Source organism: Marmota flaviventris, chromosome 8, assembly GCF_047511675.1.
Source record: "Marmota flaviventris isolate mMarFla1 chromosome 8, mMarFla1.hap1, whole genome shotgun sequence".
In the NCBI taxonomy this organism is placed as follows: Eukaryota; Metazoa; Chordata; class Mammalia; order Rodentia; family Sciuridae; genus Marmota; species Marmota flaviventris.
In genome coordinates this window covers 93,944,289-93,958,687 of record NC_092505.1, presented here as the reverse complement: position 1 = coordinate 93,958,687, position 14,399 = coordinate 93,944,289, and the positions used below count along the sequence as shown (strand labels likewise).

The following is a 14,399-nucleotide window of genomic DNA, read 5'->3' as shown; positions in this document are numbered from 1 at the left end:
TAAGTACCACAAAATTCACCCACAAAATTAAAAGGCAAGGGATGATACATATGTCCCAAATTTTTAGTTAAATTCCTTATGTTTGGTCTTATACTTTCTTATTTTTCCTTAGATTGTTCAAAGCTGTATCTATTTATTTTAGAACTATAGATATCAGTAGAAGAAAGTTGGACATCAAAGATTTTTTATGAATAAATTTTACTTTTGGTTAAAAAAAAAGTATGTATATGAATGTGGGTGTGAGGGTGTATACATATATATATTTTATTCTTCTACATTCAGCAGACTAAAGTAGTGAGTAGTTTTAGGACAGTGCCAGTTTTTATTACTGTTTTGGTTTTATTTTTTATTTTTTGGGCTTATAAAATTTTTTTCCCCATTTTTTAATTGATATGTTATAGTTGTACATAATGGTGGAATTTGTTATTATATAATCATACATGTACACAATATAACAGTATAATTTAGCTAATATCATTCCCCAGTATTTCCCTTTTATTACATTAAAAAAAATTAAAATGTAAGGCTAAATTACAAACAAAAAATTTGCAATAAAGAATTTTGATTCCTAAGCTTATAGTAATATGTACAGCAGAGAAGGAGGCTGATTTTTGTGACTGTTTAATCTGTGTTTTTTTCTGTAAAATGTTTTGGTTAGTAAGAGGTAAAGTACTAATTGTAAAAAGTTGATTTTTGTTTTCATTGTGATTATCTAATGTATTTGAGAATTACCAGCTTATAAAATTCCCCCCCTCTTTAAAACCTATCCTATTTTACAAATTATAATGTCAGTATATAAACAAACCTTCAAGTTTCTCAAGCTGTGATTTTTTTCCGTTTGCATATCTCAATTTTATTGCATTAAGTACTTGTAGAAATTTATCAAATGTTGTCATGACTAAAATGAATGCGATCTGTAAGCCTTTTGTCTTATTAGTCCACATAAAAGATTGGGTGGACATGGTATGAGACTGAACATAGATGTGGTAAGAATGTGCCAAGGATGGCACAAGGAACACAATAAGCAACCTGGATAAAAAGAGTCAATGTGTATGAACTTCTACTAGGAGTCCCCAAGTGTTACTAGAAGGGAAGTATGAACTTCTACTACTAGTCCCCAAGTGTTACTAGAAGGGAATTGAGACAGTTCAATAAGAAAATCAGTGTGACATTTTCTAAAAATTTAGTCAATAAAAAAGTATGGATACCTGATTGTGAAGTGTAAAAGAAAAAGCTTGTTAGGGAATATTGCTTAAAACTTTTTTTTTTTTTTAAGTGAAGGGTAGATGTTATTTTTAAAAACAATCAGGCTATATCAAGATTGACCACATTTTTAAGTCTTGGATCAGAAACCATTGAATTTTTTAAAATTATGAAACAGCCATTTTATTTTTATAGATCTTAAGAAGCATACAGCTGATGAAAATCCTGACAAAAGCACTTTAGAAAAAGCTATTGGATCACTTAAAGAAGTAATGACGTAAGTGCATTGTTTTAGTTTTTTATTCTTTAGATTTAGAATGGAATTGATATGTTAGTCATAAATAGAAGAGTATCAATAGCAACTTTTTATAAAATAATATCTAACTTATTGTTATTATTTTTTGGTACCAAGGATTTGAACTCAGGGGTACTTGGCCACTGAGCCACATCCCCAGCCCTATTTTGTATTTTATTTAGAGACAGGGTCTCACTGAATTGCTTAGCACCTTTTTCTGAGGCTGTCTTTGAACTCAAGATCCTCCTGCCTCAGCCTCCCAAGCCCTGGGATAAATTAGTTTTTAATAGTGTAGCTGCACATTAAAATGACAAGAAGAGACTGAGGATGTAGCCTAGGATAGAGTGCTTGTCTAACATGTGCAAGGCCCTGGGTTCAACCCTGAGAACTGCAAAAAAAAAAAAAATAATAATAATAATTAAAAAAATAAAAAGATGAGGCAAATACATTTATTAATCAAAACATTTGTTTCTGAAATTAAATTATTATGTGTAGACAGAATAACGGTTTAGAAACTTAAAAATGTTATAAATGCTCAAATAGACATTTTCTTCAGTTATGTTATAGCATGTTGTTGTTTTCTTACTAATGTGAACTATCTAAATACTAACAGAAATTTGACCAGGTAAATTAAAAACAAAACAAAAAAAAGGTTTATAATATTTCTATATTCTTTCTTTCTTACCTAGAATTTTATGGAATTAAATTGCTAGTACCATATTGATTAGAGATGTATTACAAGTCCAAACTCAATGAAATTGACTTGAGAGGCTTGATCGTTAAACTGAGGCTGTTGACTATAGGTCTAATTTGGAAAACAGGTCTGATGAGAAATGATCTTTTCTATTAGGATTATAGTGGAAGATTCTTGCCATTACCTGTTTTACCTCATGAAATTCACTTAAACTCTTTGAACTTTATACATGAATGTATTTAATATTTGATTGAATGATTCCTGTGAATGCATGAGGTTCTTATCTATGACATCATTTATTAGAATATTTGCAAAGGAGGGTTGGGGATATACCTCAGTGGTAGGGTGCCTGTTTAGCATGCATGAGACCCTGGGTTAATCTCTATTACTGAAATGGAAAGAAAGTAAAGAAAAAAAAGAAAAGAAAGAAACACTTGCAAAGGAGCTCTTAGAAAGAAACTTTACTAGCTCTAGAGAGAAAATCCAGTTGGAACTCTTTATTATTCACTTATGTGAGAGATTAATCATCAAATTAGCTAATACCAGCTTCTGTTGCTGATGAAAGGGTTATGGAGTTACATTTTTTATTTTATTTTATCCTTGTGGTGTTTTTAACGTTTTCACCTGCCAGCCTTTATACATTTTTGGGTTTTATTTTTAATTTTTTTTCCTACTTTTGATTTGTTATCCTGAAATCGGGATAACACTTTTGAGGCTATGATGATGATAATTCTCTCTCTTTTTCTCAACAAATTTAAAATAATATACTATTATTTGCTTTGGTCTTTTCAATAAGCTTCATGAAATGGGCAGTTACTGTTTATTTATTTTTATAAAAGAGAAAAGCTGTGAGGTTGTTACTTGCCCAATTTGCCTGTTTAATGTGTAGAATACTCTATTAACTTATGCTATTTGTTATTTATGTATAATATATTTTGGCAAACAGACTATAAAGTAATAAGTTACTATTAATAATAGGTATTGTAGTAGTGAGTAAACCAATCATTTGTCTAGTGGCCTCCTTTACAATAGTGTTAAGGTGACTGTTAACAGATAAACTGAATCAATAAGACAAATAATTAAAGATTTCTTTTCCTTTTAACATTTTTTTGAGCTTCCTGAGAATTTATGAATATTTTCAATGTATTCTTAAGTGCCTTGCTCATAGGTTTTCAATTAATGTTGAATTATAGGAGATATTTTAGTGTTGATTTGTAATGTTGATTTATAAACCTATTGGAATTTGACTGGATCTAGATAGATCTAGATTCTTGAACATCTAGTCTAACATGTAAATGCTTTTGATGATTTATTGAAACCACCATAATCTGTCAGGTTAAGCAAATAACGAGTCAGCACAATTCACTAATCCTTGCCATTTAAGTAAACCCAAAACACTTGCTAAAATTCAATTCTGACAACATTAGTAACATATGCTTTGCTTATAATAGACTTTTTGAGTGTGTATGTGTGTGTGTGTGTGTGTGCACCGTTACTGGAAGTACTGCAATACCAGGTCGATGCGTGGAGTGGATGGAGCAAGCTACTATTCCATCTCCCTGCTCCAAAAATCCATTTAATATATTGTCCTTGGATAGAGGACGTATCAGATATTAAACTGATAAGAACAGATACTACATTTGATCTTAGCCAAAAGGCCAAGAAGTGATTATTATGAATAGATTTTGTTATAAGTTTCTAATAACTTCAGTATGCTTTTTCTCCCCTCAAATTATATGTTTAAAATGTAGTTTGATTAATTTTGGCATACATACACTCCTATGAAACCATCACCACAATTCAGGAAATTTTCTATCACCCCCTAAATTTACTCATGCCCCTTGGTAATAGATGCCTTGGTAGTGGTTCCACTTCTTTTGCCTCTGCCTACTCCACATATTCCAAGGCAACCATTACTCTTCTCTCTCTTCCTATAATACACATTTTCCAGGATTTTATCTAAACCAAATCACATGGTTTATTCTCTTTTGCATGTTTTTCCCCTTCAGTATAAGTATCTTGAGATTCGTATTTATTCTTTTTTTATTTTTTGAAATACATGATAGCTGAATGTATTACAATTCTTATTACACATATAGAGCACAATTTTTCATATCTTTGTATAAAATATGTTCATGCCAATTCATGTCTTTATACATGTACTTTTTTTTTGCATTACAATTCTTATTACACATATATACCACAATTTTTCATATCTCTGTTTGTATATAAAGTAGGTTGACACCTAATTCGTGTCTTTATACATGTACTTTGGATAATGATGTCCATCACATTCCACCATCCTTGCTAATCCCCTGCCTCCTCCCTTTCCGTCCCTCCCTTCTTCCCTATCTAGAATTCATCTATTCGTCCCATGTTCCCCCTCCCTACTCCACTATGAGTCATCCTTCTTACATCAGAGAAAACATTGGGCATTTGTTTTTTTGGGATTGGATAACTTCACTTAGCATTATCTTCTCCAATGCCATCCATTTACCTGCAAATTGTCTTTTATTGCTGAGTAAAATTCCATTGTGTATATATGCCACATTTTTTTTTATCCATTCATCCTCTGAAGGGCATCTAGGTTGGCTCCACAGTTTAGCTATTGTGAATTGTGCTGCTATAAACATTGATGTGGCTGTGTCCCTATAGTATGCTGTTTTTAAATCCTTTGGGTATAGTCCAAGGAGAGGGATAGCTGGGTCAAATGGTGGTTTCATTCCCAGACTTCCAAGGAATCTCCACACTGCTTTCCATATTGGCTGCACCAATTTGCAGTCCCACCAGCAATGTATGAGTGTACCATTTTGCTCACATCCTTGCCAACACTTATTGTTGTTTGTCTTCATAATAGCTGACATTCTGACTGGAGTGAGATGATATCTTAGAGTAGTTTTGATTTGCATTTCTCTGATTGCTAGAGATGATGAGCATTTTTTCATATATTTGTTGATTGATTGTATATTCTCTTCGAGAAGTGTCTGTTCAGGTCCTTGGCCCATTTGTTGATTGGGTTATTTGTGTTTTTGGTGCTTAGCTTTTTGAGTTCTTTCTATACCCTAGAGATTAGTGCTCTGTCTGATATGTGAGGAGTAAAGATTTGCTCCCAGGATGTAGGCTCTCTGTTCACCTCACAGATTGTTTCTTTTGCTGAGAAAAAACTTTTTAGTTTGATTCCATCCTATTTATTGATTCTTGGTTTTAATTCTTGCGCTATAGGAGTCTTATTAAGGAAGTTGAGGCCTAATCCCACATGATGAAGATTAGGGCCTACTTTTTCTTCGATTAGACGCAGAGTCTCTGGTTTAATTCCTAGGTCCTTGATTCATTTTGAGTTAAGTTTTGTGCATGGTGAGAGATAGGGGTTTAATTTCATTTTGTTACATATGGATTTCCAGTTTTCCCAGCACCATTTGTTGAAAATGCTGTCTTTTCTCCAGTGCATGTTTTTGACACCTTTGTCTAATATAAGATAATTGTAATTTTGTGGGATAGTTTCTGTGTCCTCTATTCTGTACCATTGGTTTACCAGTGTGTTTTGGTTCTAATACATGCTGTTTTTGTTATTATTGCTCTGTAGTATAGTTTAAGGTCTGGAATAGCGATGCCAACTGCTTCACTCCTCCAGCTAAGGATTGCTTTAGCTATTCTGGGTCTCTTATTTTTCCAGATGATTTCATGGTTGCTTTTTCTATTTCTATGAGGAATGCCATTGGGATTTTGATCGGAATTGCATTAAATCTGTATAGTGCTTTTGGAAGTATGGTCATTTTGATAATATTAATTCTGCCTATCCCAGAGCAGGGTCGATCTTTCCATCTTCTAAGGTCTTCTTTGATTTCTCTCTTTAGGGTTCTGTAGTTTTCATTGTATAGATCTTTCACCTCTTTTGTTAAGTTGATTCCCAAGTATCTTATTTATTTATTTATTTTTTGAGGTTATTGTGAATGGGGTAGTTTTCTTCATTTCCTTCTCAGAGGCCTTGTCACGGATATACATAAATGCCTTTAATTTAATGGGTGTTGATTTTATATCCTGCTACTTTGCTGAATTCATTTAGTAGTTCTAGAAGTCTTCTGATGGAGTTTTTTGGGTCTTCTAGGTATAGAATTATATTGTCAGCAAATAGTGCTAATTTAAGTTCTTCTTTCCTATACTTATCCTTTTGATTTCTTTCATCTGTCTAATTGCTCTGGCCAGTGTTTCAAGAACTATATTGAATGGAAGTGGTGTAAGAGGGCATCCTGTCTTGTTCCAGTTTTTAGAGGGAATGCCTTCAATTTTTCTCTGTCTAGAATGATGTTGACCTGAGGCTTAGTGTAGATAGCCTTTACAATGTTGAGATATGTTCCTGTTATCCCTAGTTTTTCTAGTGTTTTGAACATAAAGGGGTGCTGTATTTTGTCAAATGCTTTTTCTGCATCTATTGAGATAATCATATGATTCTTATGTTTAAGTCTACTGATGTGATGAATTACATTTATTGATTTCTGTATGTTGAACCGACCTTGCATCCCTGGGATGAATCCCACTTCATCATGGTGCACAATCTTTTTGATCACCTGTGAACAAATTGTTGTTATTAAAACATTTACAGTTTAGTCTCAATGTTCAGAAATGTTGGACTCAATTATTATTTAAAATATAATCAGTAGTTTCATAAAAAGGTTTACAGTTTCTGGCAGTGGACAATGAACTGGGGCTCAGGTGTAGGACGGTATGTTGAAGGGAGAAGATGTGAGGGTATATAGTTAATATATCTTAGGAAATGTGAAGGAGAAATCTAGTGAAGAGGATTTGTAGCAGGAGAATAGATAGGAGGTAATTTGGGGTAGACAATTATGAGGGAGGACAGTAGAGTACATAAAACAGACACACATGTTTTTAGAAAAACACAGGATGTTAAGATAGTATAATATGGAGGGTGAAGGAAGAAGAAAGAAAAAAAAGGGAAAGAAAGAAAGAAAGAAAAAGAAAGGAAAAAAGAGAAAAAAAGAAGAAGAAAGGGCTTATGTAATTCCTCTATATTATATTATTCAGGTGACTTAGTCCTCAAAGTCCTATTTCATGCAAAGTTCTTGGTTTTACATATGTTGGGGATGTGAGGGCCAGAGATTAGAAGGGTAGAAGAGAAAGAAGAAGAGAAAAAAAATACTCTCAGAGATCCGTTTCTTTCTATTATCCAGTAGGTGGGGTTGTCTCCTCCAGTAGGTGTCTAGGTAACCAGGGTGTGAAGACTGGACCTGGTGTGGAGCATCTGGAAGTGGGGAGTACCGCCTACCAGTCCCAGCCGAGAAATAGTGCCTCATGGGTCCTTTTTTTTTTTTTGTGTGACCACTTGTCTGACTTGAGCCCCGGGTATCATCTCCCTCTCTTGCCTGGAAATTTCCAAGATCCTGGTCTCTCTGTTATGCTCTAGACTTTAGTCTTCTCCCCTCTCTTACTTATCAGGTCCCAACTGCAGGACCTCTCACCCCTAGGCTCACACCAGGTGGGCGGTGCCCTGTTTGCATTGTGCTCCTGTCCAACTGAGAGCTGTTCTTGTATTGGGTGGTCACTGTGCCAAGTTAACACCATTGGGAAGGGGAGAGGAATTGGAAATCAATGCTCAAATGGCCATCTGATCTGATAGCCATGCCCACCACAAAATGGCGAGGAAGGGTTTTCCAAGATGGAGTCAAGCTGGGGTGTCTAGTGATGTTGGGGGAGCTGGGTGATGGCCTTGTGCTGTGGATAGGTAGCAGCCTAGTGACCTGCGCAGGAGCCGTGTGTAGTCTGGAGTTCTGCAGAGGTACTGATAGTACTTATTCTTATATCAGTCGTTTGTTCACTTTTATTATTTTCATTGTAAGAATATACCACTATCCATTCTTGTGTTGATGGACATTTTATTATTTCTAGTTACTGGCTATTAAAAGTAAATATATGAATATATGTGAACAAGTCTTTTTATGCATATATGCTTTTTTTGGATAAATTGGTAGGAGTAGGAGTGGACAGATCAGTTAGTTGATGTATGCATAATATTTTAAAGAAACTGTCAGACTCTCCAAAATGATTGTACTTTTACATTCCTGCTGTGTCTCTATGTCCTTGTTAACCCTCATTTTGGTCAGTCATTTTAATTTGTGGCATTCGAATAGATGTACAGTGGTTATCTCATTATAGTTTTGATTTGGATTTTCGTAGTGACAAATGATGTTGAACATCGTTTTATGTGCTTATTTGCTATAAGATTATCTTCTTTAGTGATATGTACCTTGAAATTTTTTGTTTTCTCTCTTTTTAATATGGGTCGTGTTCTTTTTTGTGGTGTTAGGTATTGAACCCAGGGCCTTGTGCATGCAAGGGAAGTATTCTACCAACTGAGCTCTATCCTAAGCCTCCAGGTTGTGTTCTTATAATTAAATTTTGAGACTTCTTTATAGAGTATTTTCTGATTAAAAAGTTTTTATTAGACGTGTAATTTGCAGTTTTTTCTTATCTGTATCTTGTTTTTTCTTTTAATGTTTTTCTTTCAAAAAAGAGTTCTAGATTTTGAAGTATAATTTATTAATTTTTTCATAGATGATACTTTCATATTATCTAAGAAAATCTTTTTCTAACCCAAGGCTACAAGAATGTTCTCCTGTTCAAGGAGATTTTCAGTTTTAGTCTTTCCATAAAAATCATTTAGGTCTTTCTCAACACACCACTAAACCAGGAAGGGTCACTCCAGGTGAACTGGGATGGCGCGAAGTAATGACACACAGAGAAATACCTTTTTTGGGGGGGGGTTTGTGATGGCTCCTCTGACCTAGCTCCCACAAAGGAGACAAGGCAGGCAAGAGAACTCTTTTATTGGGAAGAAACCATTTAAATGAGGCAAGGGATCAGTTTTCAGGGGGTTGAGTCTAGCTTCCTGATGTCTTGCTGTCAGCAGATTGACTGACAACTTGGAAGGCCATGCCCATCCCGTGTATTGTGTGGGGATCATAGGCAGAGCTAGCTAAAAGGACACATACATTACCAGCCCAAATAGAGAGGCAGCGTCAGTCTAGTTCACTTTGTGTGCTCAATGCTCATAGTTCACACACACACACAGCCCATGGCTGGCTTGCCACATACGTAGTTCCTGTCCAGAGCAGCTCCAGACAAAGTCCATGATGCATTTTGAGGTAATTTTTGTATTTGAGGCAAGGTATGGATCAAAGTTTATTCATTTTTTATAAATATGGAAATCTTTTCTAGCACTATTTTGAAAAGAATATCCTTTCTCCAGTGAATTGCTTTTGTACCTGAAATGTAAGGCTTATTTAATTTTTGGATTCTTAGTTCACTGATTTATAGATCCACCCTTATACCAGTTTCACAGAGTTTTGATTACTGTGTTAAAGAGTTTGAAATTGGGAAGTGTGAATCCCATTTTCTTTGTTCTTTATTCTCAGGATTATTTTTGCTATTCAGGTCCCCTTGAATTTACATATTTTTTCCCTTATTTATTTATTTAACATATGGTTTTTAGGACCATCTTGATAGTTTCTGAAAAACAATAGTATTAAAAAAACAGCTGCAAATTTGAATATGATTTTATTGATTCTATAGATCAATTTGGGGTATATGGTTTTTTTTAGCAATATTAAGTGATCTGTGAAATTTATTTCCATATATTTTTAGTTCTTTAATTTATTTTAAAATATTTTTCTTAGTTGTTGATGGACCCTTCCCCCCTTTTAAATTTATTTATAAGGTAGTGCTTAGAATCATACCCAGTGCCTCATACATGCTAGACAAGCACTCTCCACTAAGCCACAACCCCCAGCCTTAGTTCTTTAATTTCTTTTAACTGTGTTTTGTAGTTTCAGGGTATAAGTCCTTCATTTCTTTTGTTAAACTTATTCTAAGCATTTTATTCTTTTTGTTACATTGCAAAGGAATGGCTTTCTTAATTTTTGAATTGTTCATGGATGTTATATAGAAATACATTTGCTTTATATCCTGAAATTTTGCTTTCCTTGCTTTTTATAGTAATTTTTTACTGAATTTCTTAAGTTTTTCTGTAAACAAGTACCATGTCATCTACAAACCTGATTTCAGGAGGAAAACATTCATTTTTTTTTTGCTGTTATGTATGATGGGGGTTTTCATATATCTATTTTCTAAAAATATTTTTTTAGTTGGTATGGACCTTTATTTATATGTGGTGATGAGAATCGAACCCAGTCTCTCACATATTCTAGGCAAGTGCTCCATCACAGAGCCAGAACCCCAGCCCTCATAGATAGCTTTTATTAGCTTGCAGAAGTCTTTACCTATTTGTAGTTTGTTGAATGTTTATTTCATGAGAGGGTGTTAATTTTGTCAAATACTTTTGTCTTTTGAGGCGGTCATTTGATTTTTGTCCTTTGTTCTATCAAAAGTGTTGCATTTTCTGTTTCTTCTTGAGTCAGTTTCTGTGGTTTGTGTCTTTCTAAAAATTTGCCCTTTACACCTATGTGATTGAATTTGTTTTGAAGTAGTTGTTCATAGAGTTCTATATGATTTTATTTCTATAACATTAGTAATGATGTCTAGATTTATTATTGCTGATTTTACTAATTTGAGTCTTATTTTTCTCTTGGCTAGTATAGCTAAAAGTGTCAATTTTGTTGATCTTTTCAAGTTTTTTATTTTATGTTTTCATTAATTTTCACTCTAATCTTACTATGTCTTTCCTTCTTTTTGCATTAGGTTGTTCTTCCTCCACCCACTCTTATGGTAGAAGGTTATGTTACTGATTTAAGTATCTTGAGAACCTTTGTTTCTTTATATTTTCTGGCTTTTTAGTTGTTTCAGGCAGAATGATAAATATATTCTCTGCTATTCCATTTTGTCTGTAAGCAGTGATTTTAAGATTATTTCAAGAAATAATTAGCATATGACCTGGGAATGACTTGCATGAAGCCTTAACTGAATTTATATTTAGAATTCAAAATTTTGTTTAATCCAAATATTTGTACATTTAATTTTTTAAATAAAATGTATAACGAATATAAAGATATACGCTAGGAAAACATACTTTTTATAAAGATTCTATGGAATAAATTAATAGTGTATTTTTAAAAAATATTTAAACTGATTTTAGTCGCCAAAATCAAGACAGACTGATATGAAATTTTTTGTGACATGAGATGTATTCATATTCTGATATTGTATTCTGTTTTTCAAAGCTTTAAAAATAACTTAATTTTTTAGGCATATCAATGAGGATAAGAGAAAAACAGAAGCACAAAAGCAAATTTTTGATGTTGTTTATGAAGTAGATGGATGCCCAGTAAGTATTTTTTGATGATTGTCATTTATTTTTTTCCTTGTTAATAAGTTTTGATATAAGCAACATCATGGCAGCACTTTCATTTAAAATACAACTTTTAAAAAATTACTTGATACCAATTGATTTCTTAATATTTTTCCATCTGTACAGGCTAATCTTTTATCTTCTCACCGAAGCTTAGTGCAACGAGTTGAAACAATTTCTCTAGGTGAGCACCCCTGTGACAGAGGAGAACAAGTGACTCTTTTCCTCTTCAATGACTGCCTTGAGGTAAATTTATACACATATAATAACACTGCACACTACTGTCGTTTTAAAAAATTATTTAAGATGTATTTATTAACAGGTGCTTGCAATTATTGACTTTTGAAAAAAATCAAATTGTAAAATTTTATTACAGATTAAAAATGAAGTTCTCAAAAATCTCAGCATACCTATTTGTAGTTTGTTGAATGTTTAGTTTATGAGAGGGTATTAAATTTGTCAAATATTTTGTCTTTTGAGGCAGTCATTTGATTTTTGTCCTTTTTGTGACTTTCCTGAATATTTAAAACCAAGCTTCAATTAAAGTATAATTTAGAAGTTTGAAGTAAGCCTGATTTAGTCACTTTAAAAAAAAATTGAAATCAGTCATTAGTTTAATGTAATAAAACGTATTTAAGATAAGGTCTAATATTAGTAAGTAAAATGAATTTCTATTACTTCAAATTCAAGTCAAAATGAAAATTTAATTATTGCCATACAAATAAATGCCTATATCAAGAATTTTGGGAACTTCTTGTTTTTATGTATATTTACTCAAGATTCACAAACTAATTCTGAGTTGTTCTTTTTTGAATTTAAGTAGATTTTTTTCAGTAGAGATAAAGTCAATGTTTTGTTGAAGAGAGAATTTAATAAAAAATATTATTAATTCCTTATGATTCTTTGATTATTCTTTAAATTAATGGTTTTTGCAGTGAATGAATGTTTAGTATATCAGATGATATGTAATGATTCCAATACTGAAATTATTTTATATCCAAATTAAGATTTTTCTTCATACTACTCTTACAGGAAAATTGTTGAATTATCTTTATGTGTTTTTAAAAAAAATTCTTCTTTTTCTCTTGATTCTTTTAATATGCATTTTTACACAACTATACAGTCTAGTGATAGATAAAAGGAGTGCCTTTTCTTCATGTTTAAAGAGAAAAAAATGTTCATTTTAATAAAACAGACATTGATAAGACTTTGCTTGATATTTTTTTAACTGGGTAACTTTCCGTTGCCTTCATCAGAGCAATTGGTGGTTTTCTTTAAAGTCTGTACCCCGACATTTTATCCTTTTCTGCTGTACTCCCCTTGAAGTGCTGCCCTTTTATATCATGTACATTATTATTTAAAGTATAAAATACAGGGAGTCATAGAGAACAAGCCATGCACAAAGCAGTTACAAGTGCAATAAAATCTCACCAAAAATTCAATTGTTAAATGCAGAGTTTTGTGATTTTGAAATTAATGAAAAAATATTTTCATTAGATCAGTAATGTTACAAAAAGTATAACACTAACAACATTACAAATACCATACACAATTGACCATATCCTATAGTGAGAAAATCATAGAAAAATCATGAGGCACAGATAATTCTGAACTATATGTCTCCTGCTTAATAAGAATTCTAGCCTGCCCTACTTTTTAAAAAATGTCTTTATTTATTTATATGTGGCGATGAAGATTCAACCCAGTGCCTCACACATGCTAGGCCAGTGCTCTACCACTGAGCCACGACCCCAGCCTAGTCTGCCCTACTTTTGAGAACAGGGGCTAAGCAGATAAATCAATTTTAATCATATTGTATATGAATTTATATTATCATGGCATTTTACTCTACTTATATCTCTGTATTTGTATTAATTTGCTTCTATTAAGGCATTTTAGGTTTTTCCTGTTCAACTCCCTAGCCCAGCTGACTCTGTTCCAATCCATTTTGAATTTTGCCACCCTGTTCTTGGTGGAGCAAAGACTTAGTTCGTATTCTTTGATCTTAATTTCCTTCACAGTCTTATGTAGCAGCCTCATTGACGTCCCTTCTACTTCAGTCATGCCATGGCTCATCCTCTATAAGCTTCCAAGTCCCTAGCCTCTTACTTCCCTGCTAGTGACTTTTCGTTTGACTCCCTTTTAGGTTCTCTGTCTCAGAATCACTTTGATAGAAACTGCTCTATTTGTAAATAACATTAAATTTGAACTTTATAATCCTAAGTAAAGTTTTATTCTTTAATTTGTTTGAGAAAAATAAAACTCTTAGCAAATTTGTAATGAAAATATGCTACTTCCTTAACATGATTAAAAACCTATAGTATTGGGGCTGGGGTTGTGGCTCAGCGGTAGAGTGCTCACCTCGCACGTGCAAAAACCCTGGGTTTGAGCCTCAGTACCACATACAAAAATAAATAAATGAAATAAAGGTGTTGCTTCCAACTACAACTAAAAAATAAATTTAAAAAAAAACTATAGTATACATCATACTAGTTAGAAGTAGTGACTGTAGGTAAAAATCTGTTGTTTTCTCTTTGACAGGTAATGGTTTTTACTGAAACAAATTTTGGATTTAAGGATACATTTTCCTTTTGTATATTTTATCTCTTTTTTACCTTAATTTTTTAACATTTGTATCATCAATATTAATACTTGTCATTTCTTTTCTTTTTAAAAATAAACCTTAAAATCATTTAATTATTTTGCTTAGCCAAACTTTAATGTATATTCAACTATTACAATGGAAATAATTATTTTAAGAGTCTTTATTGCTTATTTTCAATATACTTATAAATGAACCTTTAATATTTGAAATGTGTACTTCATATGCAATATAAACATGTTTTTCATATTTCTACTTCAATGTGAATATGATATACTGACTAGTT

At 32.7% G+C, this 14,399-nt stretch overlaps 1 protein-coding gene and 1 non-coding gene across 3 annotated transcripts in view; one reads left to right on the top strand and one right to left on the bottom strand.

The window, feature by feature from the left end:
* The window catches only part of Ect2 (epithelial cell transforming 2), a 79,141-nt gene that overhangs the window by 43,363 nt on the left and 21,379 nt on the right, over positions 1-14,399 (top strand). For both annotated transcript variants that reach the window (XM_027942230.3, XM_027942225.3), the window contains 3 exons: positions 1,399-1,480; positions 11,409-11,487; positions 11,638-11,757. In XM_027942230.3, the coding sequence (XP_027798031.2) occupies positions 1,399-1,480; positions 11,409-11,487; positions 11,638-11,757 (281 nt within the window). The remainder of the gene's footprint in view (positions 1-1,398; positions 1,481-11,408; positions 11,488-11,637; positions 11,758-14,399) is intronic.
* On the bottom strand, positions 3,672-3,862 carry LOC114098123 (U2 spliceosomal RNA). The gene has a single exon (XR_003583686.1). It is a non-coding gene; the product is annotated as a U2 spliceosomal RNA (small nuclear RNA).